This window comes from Semicossyphus pulcher, unplaced genomic scaffold (assembly GCF_022749685.1).
Source record: "Semicossyphus pulcher isolate SPU_LCO1_2020_fin unplaced genomic scaffold, fSemPul1.0.p SCAF_2, whole genome shotgun sequence".
NCBI classification, from domain to species: Eukaryota; Metazoa; Chordata; class Actinopteri; order Labriformes; family Labridae; genus Semicossyphus; species Semicossyphus pulcher.
Window position 1 is genome coordinate 5,112,571 of NW_027211693.1, and position 19,587 is coordinate 5,132,157.

The 19,587-nt window shown below is 42.2% G+C and overlaps 1 protein-coding gene across 2 annotated transcripts; it reads right to left on the reverse strand.

The window, feature by feature from the left end:
* Positions 1–1,328: 1,328 nt before the first annotated feature.
* On the reverse strand, positions 1,329–19,032 carry pcdh12 (protocadherin 12). Of its 2 annotated transcripts, none has more exons than XM_069670637.1 (6): positions 18,994–19,032; positions 15,806–18,700; positions 12,532–12,623; positions 8,444–8,595; positions 3,874–4,038; positions 1,329–3,297 (listed from the first exon to the last, which is right to left on the reverse strand). In XM_069670637.1, exons 2-6 carry the CDS (start codon positions 18,668–18,670, stop codon positions 3,047–3,049), a joined length of 3,525 nt encoding a protein of 1,174 aa, XP_069526738.1. In that variant the 5' UTR covers positions 18,671–18,700; positions 18,994–19,032; the 3' UTR covers positions 1,329–3,046. The 2 variants fall into 2 exon arrangements, with proteins under 2 accessions (XP_069526738.1, XP_069526739.1); XM_069670638.1 differs by having other exon boundaries at positions 18,925–19,022.
* Between the last annotated feature and the right edge of the window lie 555 nt (positions 19,033–19,587).

Genomic DNA, 19,587 nt, shown 5'->3' on the forward strand with positions numbered 1-19,587 from the left:
GGGAGGTTTTCCGGGCAAGTCCAACTGGGAGGAGACCCCGGGGCAGACCCAGAGCTCGCTGGAGGGATTATATTTCCTGTCTAGCCTGGGAACGCCTCGGGATCCCCCATGAGGAACTGGAAAATGTTGCCGTGGAGAGGGATGCCTTTCTGAGTCTGGTGCCACCGCGACCTGGCTCTGGATAAGCGGAAGACAATGGATGGATGGAGCTTTAGCTTTCTGTATTTGTAACAACACAGCCCAACAATGGACTTCGAAGGGGGACCACACAATCCTGACGTAATTATAAAGCATCACATTAAAATAACTAACCGATCCAGGCAGCGGTAGTCTGGTGGCTTTGAACCGAGCAATCTGACGGCTGTTTCTGGTGTCAAAAAAAGGTCTACCTCTGTAGGATCCCTTCTGTAATGTTGCAGACACTTCTAGTAGACTTACTTTGATGGGGAGAATTTCCCCTGAAACATTACTTTGCAGCCATTAAAGCCTGTTGGCTGCCAGCTGAAGCAATACGAGAGCAATAACTAAACTTTTTGCACCTATTTGTCATTAAGATCCAAATATCTGTAAAATACTTCACAGGTCTAAAACTGCTGAAATCCCCTTAAAAAATATCAATTTCTTTCCTTCGAGTGGTTTATTCACGAGTTACCCACAGGAGAGCGCTGTTACGTTGCATCATATAAAACTGCGTCCAGAAGTTGATTTGACTGATTGTTCCTGAGAACCTGCTGTTCTTAAATCCAGTCATAAACACTTTGTTAACATACACACAGGGAGAGCGCAGCATCTGTTGCTGTGTATTTCCTCAGGTTGCCATTAGGCGGTGCTGTTGTTGACTGTTTCAGATGAAGGCCTATAAAACCTTCTGAGTGTAATGTGTGTCACAACCACCAGATGGCTCCTGAAGCACATTTTGTCACTTGTGAGAACTGTACCGCCTCACAATTTATTATTGAGAGGTTTATCCAAACCTGAATCATCCATCACTCCATCCTTCACCAAAAATTATTTTCATCCCAAAATAAATAAGCACTTAGATTTGTGGAGAGCAAATGTTTGATCCCACAGAAAGAAGGCAAGTCCCCATAATGTGAGCAGATGTTTGCACACACACACACACACACACACACACACACTGCAAGCCTCCTTCATGGAGCAGAGATGGAAGATTCCCACACATATTTAATAAAACATAAAATTGGATGTGTTTCCAGTGGACTTCTGAAAGCTCCTTACACTTAAAAGGACACAAAAACACTCATTTGTTTAGAAAATCAGTTAAAAATAATACAAACTTTTATTGAAAAAAGATACAAAACCAACATTGAATATAAAAAAGTTTCCTTGATACAAAAGTTTTACAAAGACATATGTACAAAGTGCTGTTCATCTGGTTCTCAAAATACAGTAAAACGAACTTTGCATAGAAGTTAAAGCAATAACTTAAGGGACAACTGGAGAGTTATTGCTACCCATAATGCAACAGTTAATAAGCCAAAAACGTCCTGAAAAGGCTAATTGAGTTCTTATACGAGGGAAGGTCCAAACTTCTCTCCTGTCAACAAACACGTTTCCTCCTGCATTCAGCGTCTTTCTGTTCAGTCTTGAGGAAAAACAAAGAAGACAAAGCGACATTTCCTCCCGGTCGCCGGCTCGCTTTCTGCAACCAAAACAACAAAACTGAAGCCAAGCTTATTACATCCTGATAGACGACAGGGTCGACCGTGTTCCTCCTTTCTGAGTGTTAAAGTCTCACAGCTTTCAGGTGAGATACAAAAGGACACCAGACACAGTTTCAACTGTCAGCTTCACCACTTATATTACGTTCTGCTGTGATCGAAGCTCCCTCCTTCACTTCCTGTTTTCCTTCACATCAATGTGTTTTTCCTCCTCTTTATGTGTCTCTCTGAGTAAACAAAACTCTGTCGTCTTTCCAGTTTCCTCCGTCCTTTTCAACTGTTAGTTAAACCTCATTTGCAGTGCCTGACGCTTGCTGATTTAGGATTGGTTTAGAAAAGTTCTGTAGCACCATTTTAACAGGATCTGTCGGTCAACACACATGTATACTTCTGTCTGTCCATCAGCAGCTGCTCCCCACATTAAAATAACAAGCACACACTTTTTAAGCCTGAGAAGAAGCTCTAAGAAAAACTCAATGATCTGCATGTGCTTTGTTCTGTCTGATCGAGTAAGAAAAAATGACAACATTGATGCAAAGCTGCCTTTTGCATCCCGAATCAGTAGTTTAACTTCTTGATTGATTGCAGAGAATTGGAAAGACATGGACTGCTCTGATAGAGTTTTTCTAGTTTCTCTAGGAAGTTGAGTGGACTAAAGAACTCTTGGTAAAAATAAGCACAATTGATTCTCCGTCCAACACAGCTCAGCCATGAAGCTTGCCTCAGATTACAGGAGTTTTGGGCTGATTTATACCTGATTCACTCCTCCTGACGATCAAAGGTCGAGCAGGAGATTATCTAGTAACGCGAGGGGTTTAAAGATCCAGTTTAAAATCTGGATGATTACGTCACTACACATGTAGAAATCTTAATATCCTGCAGTGTTTGATGGACCTTATTCTTTCTCAATCGTGTATTGTGTGCGTGTTTGGGATTAGAGAGGAGAACATCTGTAAAGTTTCATCTTTATGTGAGCGATGCAGCCAGATTTTTGACATCCTTTAGGACCTTAAAACACCTGCATTCTGAGCCCAGTGTGAGTTTTTCCCTCTCCAACATATGAGGTCTTTGTGTGAACAATGGATGGACGACAAAAACACCAAAGCAGTTAAATTCATGTTAAAAGATGAAGACAAAAAGTTAGCTTCCTGTTCACTCTGGGAGCATCTTTCTTCAGCCCTTCAGTGTTTTTACTGACACACAATCTTACATTAAATTCTGACTCTTAAAAAATGATGTATAGTATTATTATTATTATTTACAGTTGCAGTCATTTAATGGTAAGTAAATTATCAGGTAATGCCTTTAAAATCCCACCACATTCCTCAAACAAAGGAACATCACAGTCTTTCCAGTGTCCACACTTATTGATACAGTCCTGAGTGCGGAGTCAGGCCCGACCTCTTCTCAGAGTTCCTTGGTGTGTTTCCTGCTGCAGTCGTGGCGGTGCCGTCCAGGCCCAGCGAGCGTCGGTACGCCGCAGAGAGTCGGTACAGGACGTCGGGTCGGGGACCGGGGTGGGCGTCGGCCTTCTGCGTCATCAGCATCTCAAACAGCGTGCTGACCTCAGACAGGAGGGTCCCGCCCAGTGGGCCGTCCTTCTCTGGAGTTTTACCTGAGAGGAGGAAGAGGAGAGGGAGGTGTCACTCTGATGCTATTTCTGAGACCTGAAAATGTAACAAAAAATGTTCACTTGTTACAGTTTCTAACAGGGGAATATCTGTTGGTTTTCTTATAAGTTAGGTTTTAAATGCAACAAATACCTACAAGACTTTATTTATATAAAGTTTTTTCTCACATTTCAAAGACTATAGGACAATAAATCAATCATTCAAGAAAATGATTTTGTGAGTAATCAAGACAATAATTGGCTGCAGCACGAAAACCAACATCTATAGATCTTTGAGATCCTAAAGGTGATGTCAGTTTTTTTTTTGCTTTTTATCGACAGATTCTCATCTTGTTTTAATAATGACAAGATTATATTTAGTGGAGCTTTTAGTCAAGTTATTTTTTTGTCAACTTTTTTTTGTCAGGTTTTTGAATGTTTAGTGACAAGAAAGTGCATTCATTTTAACACGTACACGTTTCTCATGAAAACATTACTTCTTAAGTTATTAAGAAGGTTTATCGAACCAAAAGAGACAAGACTTCTTGATCAAAATGACAACAGAGTTATTTGGGTATTTACCAAAAGTGGAGAAGGACGAGGAGTCGAGATTGTCTCGGGGAAGGAGCTCGCTCTCAGGGGACGGAGGCCCATTGGGGACAAAAACGTTGTCGTGATAATCAGCGGCGAGCGGGAGAGAGAGTCTGGCCATCCAGGCTGGATCGTTGACCTCCGAGAAGACGTCATCTGCAGAGAGAGAAAGAGAGAGGCGTGTAATTATGATGATGTTCGTGCTCGTCAGAGGTTGAACTCTTTTCATTTGGGCTTCCTCCTTTGGACAAACTTTACATGTTGAGCCCACCTGATGGTTAATGCCTGCAGCAGTAGCTAAATTTGACTGTTTGTAGCGTACAGAGGCATTTTGGTCTTCGCCTGATAATGTGTCTTGGAAATCAGACAAAGCAAGGCTACAAAGTAAGAACAGGTTTTGAATCACAAAAACTGTCATCATGGTGTGTTTGTCATTTATGAATTTGTCTGCTGAAACAAATATTCAAAACAAGACTCCTGTAAAGAGATGAATTTGGAAGATCCTGTGATACTCGCCCTATCCTGGTACACACTTTCAGGCATTGAATTACAGATTAAAGTTTCTTTCTTTCTCTGTAGCTGCTGGACGAGAACGAGTCAGGAAGAGAAGAAGGAAGCGACGCAGTGGTTTTATCTGGCTGCTGTCAACAGGCTTTTTCCTGCCATCCACGGCATCCCACACACTCCAAACGTACGGCTAAACATCACGTCCACCACACCAGACAAAAAAAACCCCTCTTGGCCTCCAGTGTTACATTCCTGTGAGTGTCAGAGGCGTAAACGCCGGGTGTGTCGGAGCGCAAACACTCAAACCGACTCTCTGAGTCACAAACAAACACATCCAAGATGATTATACGTCTCATTTCATTTATTCATTTACTGTAAGAACTGCTGGACGGAAGATGAAGAAAAACACTCTTCTGTTTATCGGCCTCATTTTCTCTGATCTTATCATCATCCCGTCCTGTTTATGTCCTGTTCTTCCTGCTTGTGTCCAGAGCTATTTAAACTTCATCTGATCTAATTTAATCTGAAAAACATGAAAGAGCTTCTCAGCGTGACGTTGGAATCGGTTCATGAATGTGGAAGATTACATAAGGAAGGTAGGATGGAAGAACAGGAGACTGTTTAAAACATCGAATTATTCAATTTCAGCGTGCATTAGTGCAAAAAGGGGCCATAACAGGCAACATTATTGCTATATTAATCTATGAACGGACTATAAAGAGAGCTTTAAAAAATTTAAAATATTTATAGGCCTATTTTTTTATGTTGGCTGTGAATTAAGCAAGTATCAAGTCTGCAGAGACTCCAGCTATCAGATGGATGTGTTGGAGTAAAAGTTCAGAACCCTTCATCTCTGCTGATCAGCCTGCTGAAGAGCTGCGGCCTCCTTCATCTAACCACAACCAGATGCAGAGAATTAACTTACACACACACGCACACACACACACACACACACGCACGCACACACACACACACACACATATATATATATACACTCGGTGTGGCTCAGACTGCCCTCCGAGTTAATCCCTCATCCTCTTCTTTCTTCCTTTTGTTTTGGCAGATTTTCACCAGAGATCCTCCAAACACGGAAAACTCTTTCAATTACAAAACGGCTCGAGTTCCAGCAGATCTTTTACAGATAAAAGTCAGCTGTTTAAAACCAACATTCAAATTGCAGCATGTGTTTAACCTGTAGATTAACCTTTATTGACGGGAGAATCTAATTGACGATTGAAGGACGTCACAACAGAACGTCGAAGGCTGTCCCATTTCGAAGGCTCCTTTAGATGCGGCGGACAAATGCGTCCTCCTTTTCCTGAGCCAGGAAGAATGCACCTGATGGATCCTTCCTGGCCTGGGAAAAGGCCCAAAGCCCACTGTATCCCGAGTTTCATTGCACGCCAATACAAACAAGATGGCGGACTTTTAAACGGCCGAGGGATACACTTTTAAATGTTTAAGTTTCTGGTTTCAACTGAAACGAATAGTTAGTGATACACGTGGGTCTTGAAACTTCAAATTATCTTTAAAATAATAGGTTAAGTTACGTTACTTGTGTTGGCTAGTTAGCACACTAGCTACCTGTTGCTAGGCGACAGGATCCACGTTTGGTGACGCAAGGTTAAGAGCGGGAACAGCTGGTGACACAAACAGGGTATCCTCCATAGACCAGACCGTCTCATTTCAGTTCGGCCTTAGCGTCTACGCAGGCTACGAATGACTCATCCTTCGTAGGCCGCGTCCTTCGAAGGATGCACCCCCCAAATTATGGCACAGCTATTTTATATTATTTTACATTGTCAACTAATTCTATTTTGCTCTGCTTTGATGCTCCCCTACATGACAGTGCTGAGAGAATTGTAAACTATGGAGCGCACGACACTGGACTCAGTAAATTGTAATATTATTGTTGAACACCTGAGAACAGCTGAAGAAGAAAACATAAAAATCCTCAGAGCTGCAGTCGTCTCTCAACACCCGTAACATCATCTTCAGACCTGAACAAAGGGCCGGTATGTGTCCGTATGATTCATGATGACAAGTTTGAAGAAGAAGTAGTTACAGGTCCGAAAAATAAGAGAGAGAGAGGAATGTGTTTCAGCGACGGCTTCATCAAAGCTCCAACACACACGGAGCTGTCACAGTACTCCGGTGTGAGTTACACTCATAATAGAGCCTGCAGGCTGGAGGTGAGTCAAGCATCACACACACACACACACACACACACACAACAACATACTCCCACTCACTCTTTGTCTCTCTCTCTCTAGTCATAAAGTGAAGCTCGCTCGACCATCATCAGGCGGTAAACCCCTTCGCTCGCTCCGGGGCTCCGACCACCACAATGCCAGGAAGAAAGTGTTTAACACACACACACACACACACACACACACACACACACACACAAAACTGTACACACTCAGACAAACTAAGGTGCTGGCCTACATACCACTATAGTACTCCCACTTAAACAATAAGCCCTGGATGTTTGGCAGCTAAAACCTCTTGTTTAGACTAAGAAAAAGAAAAAGATGGTGGCCATGGTCTAATAATTGGAATAACACTCTAATGCTACACTTAAACTATGCTACTATACTAGTTACGGTAGGCTATCTGCTAATAACCCTAATCACAACATAAGATTATAAAACAGCATGCTTATAACATTGCCACATAACACTACCTGCTAACAATACTCAGACGCTAGTAGCCTAGCCGGCGTTTTCTTGTAACGCTAGCAACACTGACACACTCATAACACTATCTGCTGATAACATTATAATAACAACATCTACTACCAAACCTAATGTTAGTAACACTTAATGCTTATAAAACCAAGAACACTAGCATGCTAATAACACAATCGTGCTAACACTGACACACAATAACACTACCTGCTAACAACACTAACATAGCATTAGCATTCCATTACTTTTGTTATACTTCAAAAACCAAGACCACTAGCATGAGTGTAAAACTATCATGCTACCACTGACATGTTGAAACATGTATTTGCTAATATCAGAAGGCTATTATAACATTAACATCCTAAAAACACAATCTAATCACTGCGCTAACATGCTAGTAACACTATCTAGAATGCTAATAAAACTATCATGCTAAGACCAACACTTTAATAGCACTGTCATGCTTTAACTACCATGGTAACGACTGAAACATGCTCGTAATAGTGTAGGCTAACATTATTACACTAACAACCATAACATTTTAATAATGCCAACAGCTTATAAAACTGTATTAAAAGTAACATACTGCTATTATGACTATTGTCATGCTAATGACACTAACAAGCTAATTAAACTAAAGCTTACGTAAATGCTATCATAACACTAAGAAGCTAACACTTTATGTTGAACTTAGCCTACTTGATGAAACATCTACAACAATAACAATTCTAAGTTTTGGGGACTTTAAAGCATGAAAACGTCACATTCTGAAGACAAAGAAACCTTTATCGACAGTTTGACTCTTAGAAACGTTGTGAGTTGTCGTAAGAGACCCAGATGAGTGGCTGGATGTGGACGTATAACCTGCCACTGTGTTATTTCCTGCTTTCTTCCTGTTTTCTGCATTCATCAGTGTGTGTCCATTGTAAGTGATCAGTCTGTATGTGCTACAGGGGTCAAAGTTCAGCCTCTTTTGTCCTGATGAATCTGATGAAAGAGTTTCACTACTTTCTACAACAAAACTGAAGGAAACACAAACACTATTAACGCTTTAATTATTCGTACGTCTTTATGGCTACGTCTGCTACTTTAGTTACTTGCTAAATTGTTTGCTTGCTAATTGTATTGACATAAAGGAAGCTTTTACTGCATGAATATGATGTTTTGTCTGAATAAGTATGAAGATAAAAAGTAGATATTAGTCTAAACACTGGTTTGATTTGGAAACATTTCATTACCATGGCTGATGAAAGAGCTCTAATTTAATGGAGAATTTAAATGCAGAAGCCCAGGAATAATGCTCCTCTGTTAGCAGTTTGTATTTTCAGCATCTATGAGATCAATATGTTTGTGTGAGTGTGCACCTGGGTTGTTGAGCAGGTTGTTAAGCCCCTCCTCCAGCTGGGGGTCTATTGGAGACTCTCTTCCTGGCTCCCAGTCCACATCTCCAGCCTCGCTCTCACCGTGTCCGCTGTCTTTGGTGCTCTGCCAATCAGAGCAGTCCTGACCTCCATATCTGCACAGGAAGCACACACACAGACAACTTTAAATAACAGAGGAAACATGACATCTTTTTCACAAAACATGCCCCAAAGAGGATTGAAACTTGTCATAAATATTTAGTCAGACAGTCTGATTCTTAATGCTTAACTTTCATTGGCTCTATATGTGAAGTCTTAAGTGTTTAAGTCCTTGTTGGGATTTTCTTTAATCCTTTTCTTCCAGTTTTTTCTTTCTCTTTCACAAAGAAGATAAATCCTGATAAAAACCAGATGGAGCTCCAGCGTGAAATCTTCAGGATCAGACCAGAGGTTTGGTTTAGTGAGATAACATAGTGATAAAATGCCTGCTGAGGTTTCAGGTGACAAATCCATTGATAACCACAAACACACCTCTAACCCTGCAGAGCTGTGGTATCAGAGTGTGTAGCCGCAGGCAGGCAAAGACAGGAAGTGCCAGCCAGATAAAGGTGAGCTCACAGACGAGTCACTCTGAAGCAAACAGACAAACTCACCTTATTCCGGTACTGAGGATTCAAATCTTATCTGATTGCGAGGTGATAATTCAGTTTGACTTGTTTCCACACAATACCTAATTTGTCAATGACTTTCAAAATAAAAGCACATCAGACTTTAAGTATGACAGAATTGTTCTCAAAAGCTATTCCTATGCAACAGGGATATTATCAAAGGACTTCACAAGTACAGTAACGTGTGTGTGTATTTCTGTTAAAAAAAAGTTGCCGGTGTGTATCAAGGTGATGTCAGATCTAATCTCATCGCAACGGTGACGCTGAGGTAGCCGCTTCCTGTCAGAGACTCTGAATCACTCACATAGAGCTGCTGTAACCTGCCTTTAAACACACACACACACACACAGCACACACAGGCACACACAAGTACACACACAGGTTGAAAGTCTTTGGGGTTATGAGACACTCTTCCTGTGACATTGAGTGTTGGGTTTTGTGTCCTGTTTGTCGTTGCTGTTATTTCAGTCCCAGCAGGTCAGTGGGTCAGAATCAGTGAGGAAGACGTTTATCAGCAACAACTCGTGTCTCTCAGCACGTCAACAACAAACAAAGCCCCTCTAAAAGTCATCAACTCTGCAGGGAAATCTGGTCACATTTCAAGATACAACAACATACTTAATAACCCATTAGATATGCTTCAGCTACCATTAGCATCAAGCCACTTACTAGCCTAGCTTATATTACCATTAGCAAAGAAGCAGCTAAGAGCTAATAGTTGTTTGGACAGAAAAATAAAGGCTTAAAGTCGTAGCTAACATAATGTTATTTTGGAACAATAACTAGTTAATGTACCAACTAGCTGGCGTAATGTTATCTAGGAAGTCCTTCAATGCTAGCATTAGCTGTTGTCTAAAGGTAGCTAATGGGTTATATTTTATTTTACGCTAAAAGATTTCCCTCCAGATTTTCACTATCAGTTGTCTTTCACTTGCTAATTTCTTAGAAATATTTGATACGTTAACAATTAAATACAGCAGTACAACATAATAACTGCTTTTGCGCTTCCCACCCTTAGCGTTAAGTCAGAGTTAAGTGGCCGCCATGTGAATATAGTAATTGGCTCTATTTCCTTCTACAAAACAAGCACACACTTCTGCACAGATCTGCAAAAAATACAGAGATTCAGAGATTTTACTAAACTGTTAATACTATCAGCACCAAAAATACAAACTTTTAGGTTGTGTGCAACAGTTTAGAAAACTAACATGATTGTGTAGAGCCAGAGAGCCCACACAGAGACATTTTTTAATGTTTGCATTCCTATTTTAGACTATATTAATTAACTAATTGAATTTCCCCTTGGGGATTAGTAAAGTATGTCTTCTTCTTCTAGCTTGATCACATGTCTCAGATACTGTCTCATTTATTTTGTTTTAATATTTAAGTTTTAGTATGTTTTAGGGACTTATTTTAGTATTTATATGTTTTATGTTAATTGTTGTGCATCTTGACTAAGATTGTAGCTGCTGTAACAACACATGTAACATATGCACATAACTTCTTCTGATGTCTTTTGGCAGGATGTTTCATGAAGTCAAATCTGTGGAACTTATATGGGTATGTAAAACACTACCTTAGAAACACGACTGTTGGCTGTATTAAAGAGTAGGAGCAAATGATCCATGAGGTCATATTGGTTCGTGGACTCTTTGGAAGTGTTCTGCTTCAGATAAAAACACCTGTGAGCTCTTAAAATAGATCACATTCTCCTTTAATGTCTGTCTGTGCTGCTATCAGGGGCAGCCTGGCTTGATCAGAGAGCGCAGCAGTGATCACAGCCTGAAACCTGCAGCCAGCTGGCTCTGAAACAAACAACTGCTGATGAGGAGAGTGATGAAAAAGGGGAGAAAAAAATCTAGATTTTTGTGTCTTTTGAAGTCAAGCTTCAAGTTGGAGTATCTTCAAGGTCAGCAGGAGGAGACGGTGGTTTTGTCAGTGACATATATTACTGTACTGCCTCATTATTACCGCCTAATAATGAGAAATCCACCAACACTGAGAAAATATTCCACAAATGTAGGTTTAGGATGTGACAAACATATTTAAAGGGTTATTCCAGAATTGTTTAACCTGCCACTGTTTTTTTTTATTTATTTTTTTTACATATTTTGGGGTCTATATAACAGTAAAGCACAAAGATTTTTCTGAATTGAGACAGGCTGTAATGGCTGAAAAATCAAACTTGGGTTTAAATGTTCCCGAGCACTACGTCCACTAAAAGTTCTTGTTTTTGTCATTGACAGGCTCAGATTGTTATTCTAAGTGTTTGACAACATTACAGAGGGATTACAGAGCTAGACCTTTTTGTTAAAGAGGAAGATGCTTTTTAAAAACCAGAAACCGTCGTGACCCTGCTTCACCAGACTACATTCGCAAAACAATTTCACCTCACAGAACACAGAAGATGATGAGCTACTTCTTACTCCAATACTTAGTTTGTTTGTGTTACTTGTGTATTAAATGGTCAGTTCGGGACAAATATTATTTTTGTGTAACACCCAATAACACAGAAAACTAACTGAATGCAGCAGAAACTCTTTTCTTTTGTTGGGTAAAATTACAATTTTTGTCAATGGAGTCTGGTTGCTTTAAAGAAAGTGATGTAAAGGCTGTTTCTGCTTTATAACAGGATCTTACATGAACAAAAATATTTGTAGGGTTCTTTTCTGTAATGTTGTTAGAAACTTTGAATAATAATCTGAGCCTGAGGCGTATTTGGCTTACAAGGATTGCATTACAGCCATTACAGGCCGTTTCACAGCTGCCGGCTGAAGAAATCCAAAAGTCATTTAGACCCATGCATTATGTAAAAATAGGGCCCAGATTCAAAAATGCCTTTTAAATTCTGCACTAACCATTCAATAAAGAACATTTGGGTTCCTCATCGACGAGAAAACCACCCAATTAAACAGAAAAACCGCAAACAGCCACAAACTAAACGCAGCCTTACTGAAGTGTTACCATTTTCATTTGAAAACCTCAGACTGAAAACCACAGGAGACAGACAGTGTGAGGTCCCACTCACCACTTTACATAAAGCTACAGTGAAATAAAGGATTACAACAGCAGTAAATGACACATAATCTACAAAGCTGTCCCGCCCTGCTGTCAGCTTTATACCTAAACATACTTGGCACCATGAGTAGAGCGAAGACGAAGATGATGCCAGAACCCCTATAACTCCTTAAATGAATGCTTGTTAGAAAGAAAAAAACAAAACAAGAAACCATAAGAATAAAATCTAAAAGCTTTACATCAGATTTCCTTTATTTCAATCCGCCCAAGGAGCGTTTATGTTCATCTTTGTTGGGTGTTAAATTCAAAACAGTGTGACGATGAATGACGTATAAAGGGTGGAGGGATGTATTAAAGAGCTAAAGAAAGGGGATTAGTAGAAGGAAGACGAGGTGTCAGACTGACCTGCCGTTTCGATGAGAGTATTTGTTCCCCCGGAAGTTTGGCCTCGGCTGCAGCTGACCCTGCCGGAGGAGCGAGAGGAGCTGGGAGATCTGCTGCAGGGAGGAAGAGGAGGGATGAAGAAGGAAGAGAGATGGTTAGAATAATGATTTCACAGAATCGAAAGGTTTATTATCTCAGACTTTATGTCATCAGCCAATCTGAAACCAAGAACATTGTTATTTACCGTATTAATCTGGACCATTGAGAGTGTATTTGTGTTGGTTTAAATGGTTCAACAGTGATTGGTTTCAGAAACACTCAGGTAGAGAGAGATGAAACATTTTCTCTTTACTCTTCTTTTTTCTTTTTACAGTGTGAGAACCGAGCAGCCGCGTCCGTCTCACTGCTCCGAGCTTTGTGCTGACAGCTCTGTTATACAGCGGATACACTCTGCACACCAGGGAGGAAACACACTCACACAAATGCTGGGGAAGGTAAGCATGTATGTGTGTGTGTGTGTGTGTGTGTGTGTGCTCGCATGCTAATATATGACTTTGTTTTAGCCATGACATTTGTGTGTTTTTGCACGTGCATGCTGCTGCAGGGACAGGAAATGGCCTCTACGTAAAAGCCTATTCTTCTCTGGCCCGTTTCCTGTTAGGATGGGCTCCGAAATATGGACGAGCGGAGGTGTGTGTGTGCTTGCATGTGTGTGTGTGTGTGTGTGTGTTGAGGTAGAGGTGAATGGTAAATCCCCCCTTGCAGGCGTCCAGCAGGCCTCTTCCTCTCCGACCTCGAGGGAGGAGAGAACCGTCTGAAGCCTGAGGAGTGCCAACTAGGCCGACTGGAGGAGAGGGGGATGCTGGGTAAAAACAACAAAAAAAGGCCTCTTCCTTTCTCTAATGGGCTTCACGTGAGGATGCCGGACCTGGCCAAGCTCTTTGTTCTGGTCTGCTGGGCGTTGGCAGCAACTTTTGCCCTCAATGACACTGGTCTGTGCTTTAACAAGAGCAGTGTTTCTTTAGTTTGAAAGCTGTTGTTTCTGATGCCAACATGGTGGTCTTAGATAAATCCAGACATCTTGACTTATATATCCAATTTTTAATGAATTATTTCCAATATATTTCAACCTGTTTCCCTGCTTTTTCAGTTCATTAAAGAGGGACTTTTCAGTCTTCATTTAAACGATCAAATATGAATCTAACACACTTAATTCAACCAAAGTATGTGCTTAATTTAAACGGATATTTTATATGTTTTTGCAAATGTTTCTTATATAAAATAATTGTAATGAAAAAAGGAACTGTTTTAATGTTTAAAAGGCTGGTATCTGTAGTTCTAAACAAATGTTACTCAAACAGCAGGTAATAGTGCCTTTATTGGGGGCTATTTTCAGAGGTGGCTTAATACAAGTCTTAAGTCTTAAGACGCATCCAGCACACAGGCATCAGCCAATCGATTCAGTAACTAGCTCTGATACATGATAGAAGAATCTACTTTGTTTCATTTATGTCATTTAGAGCTGATTGCCCTTTAAACAGGAAATACAGCATGCACCGAGCCAATTTAACACACTCAGGGGCAAGACATTTAAACCTCTGGCCCGTGGTAAAACTCAGCAGATCACAAATTCAACCAAAAAATTAATTGAACAATGCAAACTGTTTGGATATAGTTTGAATTGCACAGTGCAGTCCCACCAAGTTAAGTGTGTGCATACAGTATCTATAGCTGACAGTGCAGAGCAGGATATCAAACCAAAGCCCCGTCTCTGAGTTGCTGTTTTTAGCCCGAGCTGTTTTCTTTTCCCCGTCAGCAGCTCCGCTTGGTAAAAGTGATTTTTGGGGTCATTTGTAAGCGACAGAGCAGCGTGTCAGAGTGGTGTTAGATTACACTACAAACACATCGCGGCTTACTTTAGCCGGCCTCGCCACCCCCCTCAACCCTCCTCAGACCCCCCATCCTGCAGAGCACAAGAGTTAATTCCCCTCCTCCTTCTCCTTCTCCTCCTCATCTTCTGGTTTCAATATGAATCTGATATGTGATATTCAGTTAAAAAAAGGGCTGTCAGACTTTCTCTGGGGGGGATTACTGTCGGTGACACATGAGCACCTGAATAAACTTGCTGCTTTTTGGCTTCACAGCCATCCATCAGCTAGTTGTACCCCCCACCCCTCCACCCGACTCCAGCCTTGAGGCAGTCTGAGTAAGTCATCATACAGGAGGCTGAAAAAGCAGAGACTGCTGGGAAAATGTAAGGGAAGCTGGCCTGTATGTGTGTGTGTGTTAGCAGAGGAGGTGGGGGGTAGGGGCTCCTTCTCTCTACTCTCTAATGGACTTCACTTCAGATTAATCTCAAAGCCTGCAGGGGGAGACTTAATTACTCCAACACTAACTGTAAGCACATGTTGAAATAAATGTGATCACACGTTTTAGATGGAGGTAAATGACATTTAAATGAGCTCCAGCAGCAGCGCATTAGTGTTAATGTTTGAGATATAGAGGAGAATGTAAATAAGAAAACGTTAGAAAATCATCATGCAGTTTCACTTTAATTATTAATGCAATGCAAATGGATCTATTTGTATTTATATCTCTTCCTTGAAAACAACTCCAGAACTGACACTTATTACCTCTTTACCAATAAGGTTCATAATGAAATACATTGCAAGTTTGTTTGCTTACTTCCTTTCATGCTTTGTACTTGGATTAACTCTCCAGAAACCCTCCACCTTACTTTGTACAGTCCATCAGATGACTGAGACATATTGTCTACTTATGCATGTGATACGTCATGACCAAACAATATGCAAGGACCTTTCTTTTCTTTATCATTAAAAAGAAAAAAAGCTGAACCCAAAAACCCTTTGCAAACTTTGAGAGCTTATTCAACTCAAAGAGATCTGAGAGGTCACACTCAATGTTAAGGTCTACATATTCACCATTAACTACTGAATTTTGATCTTAATATGGTAAGCTTTTTTATTGTTGTACTACCACCTTATAATGCCCATACTGAGCCAACTTATTAAAATTGTGTATTAGGAGGTCATTGAAGGAAAACTTTGAGTCAATTGCCTAGTAGTTGTAGAATACACTCTTACAATGAGTGCTTTATAATGGCAAATAAAAGGCCAACAGGCTACTGTTATAGATGTTATCATGTGGACCTAAGTTTACACTGTTACCAAACAACGTTTAAGAAAAGTATTCTTTTCAGTTTACAGGTTCAGTTATATAAAAATCACTGTTCATAACTGTGATGGTTGAAAAGATGTTAAATACAATATCTCACCTGCACTTCTGGGGAGGCTGATGAAAGCTCAATGGAGTCTCCAAACGCCGCCATGGACAGTCGAACCAGGTTTCGAAGAATCTGCCGATGTTCTGCATCACGGCCTCCTCGTCCCTCCGATGTCTTTGGCCTCCTCAGAGTCGCCTGGGATTCTGAACTCAGCGGTCCAACCTCTACGCCTTCAATGTTAGCCTTGCGCTTCAAGGTGCTTGAATGTGAGGCTGAAGAGGATGATGAAGGGTTCCTGGCTTTCCGAAGAGTACAGTACGATGTGGCGGGCGTCAGAGGCAAACTGCCATCGAGTTCAATGTTTCCAGGTTTCCGAAGAGTTCGGGAGTGGTGGGTGACAGGTTGAGAGGCATCCCCTTCTGGGTAACCTTGGGAATGGAAGCTTGTGTTCATGACTGATGATGTTAATGTATATTGTCGCTCAGTTTGTAGATCCTCTGAAATCATTGGAGGCGGAGCCAGTGGCTGGTCTTCACTATCATCCTCATGAGGCTCCTCCTTTCGCCCTCTTATGACAGGAATTAGCTGGATGTCAGACTTCCTGATGTTCTTCTGTGGTCGCCTCGGATGCCGGGTGTAGGTTGATTCAGCCTGTCTGCAGTTGTAAGCATGGTTGTCCCGTTTCTCTGGGCGGCAGAAGGTTGTCACCAAAGCGACAGCCAACAGAAGCAGTAGGCAGGTGGCACCCAGGCAGATCGCCATCATCATGGTGAAGCTGAGCTGTCCGCGGTTACCAGGTGATGAGTTCTTCAGATGGTCCTTGAGATTGATGAAAGCAACCTCCAGAGTTGCTTTTGTGGTCAGGCTGGGACTGCCCATGTCAGACACAGCGATGTTCACTTTAAAGGTTTTCCCAATCAGCTCAGTGGCGTTGGTGGTGTTAACAAACAGCTGACCTGTAGCCTGATCCAACCAGAACAGTCCATTGGGGTTACCATCAGTGATGAGGTAGCTAACTTGTCCATTGAGCCCTGAGTCTGGGTCTTCAGCCTTTATGGTCGATGCTAAGAATCCAACAAATCCCTCTCTGACTGCGTGATTGATTGGCAAAATGGTGGATGCCTCTTCCAAGTCATTCCCCAGCTCGGTCACAATCTCCCCCTTGTCTGCATTGACAGGTACACTTAGAGATGCCACACCCTTTCTTGGTTTTGGCTCCTTAATGATTGGGTAGTTGTCATTCATGTCTTGGATGTCAATTTGCACATTGGCTGTACTCGTGAGAGGTGGATAACCCTGGTCAACGGCCTCCACAATTAAAGAGTAGGTGTTGGATTCCTCGTAGTCTAGAGGACGCTGGACGCTTATGATACCACTGGTGGGGTGGATCTTGAAAGACTGTGAGTTTGTGTCCACTTCATTGGAGTTGTGTAAGAAGTAGGACACTCTACCACTGAGCTCCAGGTCCATATCGTGGGCTTCAACTTTGAGAGCGTGGTAGCCTGCGATGTTGTTCTCCTTGAAGGAAGCCTTGTACAGGGAGGTGGAGAAGACTGGGGCATTGTCGTTCTCATCCAAAACACGAACATGCAGGTGTTTTACACAAGACAGTGGGGGATCGCCATAATCCTGGGCAAGGAGTGTGATGTTGTACCGCATTACCTTCTCTCTATCCAGACTGCCATTGGTAACAATCATATAATTGTCGCCATGGATACGTTTAAGGCGGAAAGGGCCAGATCCTTGCTGAATGTGCGCTCTCACTTTGCCGTTTTCTCCTGAGTCTGCATCAGAGACCATCACCAGAGCAAGGAAGGTGTCCTCCAATGCTCCTTCCAGGACAGTTGCCACAGGTGAGTTGGGTGGAGTCCAGGTCATGTGTATCCTCGGTGCATTATCATTTACATCTCTAAGCTTGACGTGAAGTTTACAGTGTGTGGGGATGGCATTGGGTCCACGATCCCGGGCCTGTATGACTACTTCATAAGAGGACTGGGCCTCAAAATCCAGAGGTGCTGCTAGGCTCACAGCTCCAGTTTGGGGATCAACATAGAAAAGCCTCTGAACCTCTAGGCGTGTGTGCTTGCTGAGAGAATATTCCACCTCCCCGTTAGCACCCTGGTCTGGATCAGTTGCCTTGACGTTGATAATGGTTGTTCCACGGGCTGTATCCTCAGGGAGCTCCACAGTGGGAGTGCTGTCCTCAAATGTCGGACTGTTATCATTTGAGTCCTGAATATTAACACGGACTAATGTGCTCCCAGACCTTGGTGGGTTCCCTTTATCCCATGCCACCAGGGTGAGGTCAAATGAGGCCTGAACCTCCCTGTCCAGTTCTTTAATCACAACCAGCTCTGCCTGTTTTGTCCCACCTGGAGCGACTGTCACGTCCAGATCAAAGTGTTGGTTGACAGACAGTGTGTACGTTTGGAGGCCATTAGGTCCTGCATCGGGATCTACTGCCCTGTCCAAAGGGATTCGCATCCTGAGGCTGGCTGTCTCTGAGATCTCCACTTCCTGCAGCGGGCTGGGGAAGCTGGGACTGTGGTCATTCTGGTCCATCACCTCAACACGAACACGCAGGCAATTCACAGCACCGCTTTTCCTGTAGAGGACGCTGAAGGCCAGCTCGCACAGGTCCGACCCTCGGCAAAGCTCCTCCCTGTCCAGTTGGCCCTGGGTGGTGACAACACCTTCTCGAGTGCTGACAGACAAGGGAAGGGCTTTTCCGTGCTCCACCACCTGGAAATCCTCCAGAGGGCCAACTTCGTCCCTCTGACGGAGGTCATCCAGCAGACAGCCAACTCGTGTTCCCGGTGGCTGCTCCTCCCAAACCCGGTACAGGACAGTTATCGATGACGGCTCAGTGGAGTGAACGTCAGAGCAAAGACTCAACAGAAGCAGAGCCAGCAGCATGATGATGTGGAGTAATCTACTGTCTAGTGCCTAGAAAACATTTAAAAAATCACTTTAAATTTAAAATTACTTTAACACTTTCTTCCTCTGAAATAGACGTGGAAAGTACTTTGTCTATCTTTAACAAACATTATAAAATATAGTTTAAATATTCTACAGTTTTTTCTTACAAAACTAACCACCAAACCAATAAATTAAACAGTTGGTTTTGTAAAGCAAATACCTACAAAAAAAGAACCACCGGACTTTCTTACAATTAAGCTATCATCCTCTGTCTCTGTTTGTACACGACCAGCCTCCCTCTGCCTGCTGTTGTTACTCACTCATACAGCTGCTGGCGTCCAGCCGCTCACTTCATCCTCCTCAACTCAGGAAAGTTTTGCTCCAACTGAGAAAGTTTGGATGTGGGCTTCCACATGGTAGCGGAGCTCCGGCCAATCCAAAGGGAGGAGGAGGGCCATATGCAAATGTATCCAGACTCAACACAAAGGAAAGCTCTCCTGCCCCGAGGAACCTCACAGCAACTCTGGAGTGCTTTTAAAGAAACGTGACACCGCCTCTCTGTCACTTAAAGCTTTTCTCCCCCTTGCAGTCTGCATCAACTCATCACAACCTGCAGTCTGGGACCTTAAATCATCAGGAAAACTTGTGTTAAGTGAAACCGTGATGGGACTGAACGCCACAGGAGGACGTAAATTTGTACTCATTTCTTCTGACAGCAAAAATGCAAACAAAGATATAAAAATAAGCTGTCATCATGACAGTTTCAGCGCTGCCAGTCATCTGTAACACTTAACCTTGCGTTTAACTCTCTGTGAAAGCAGAGCTCTGTTAAATCAGAAGTTTACTTTGTCTACAGTCAAGGACATCTGACACAATGACATCTCTCTCTTCTTTGAACTTACAGCTGTTTTTGT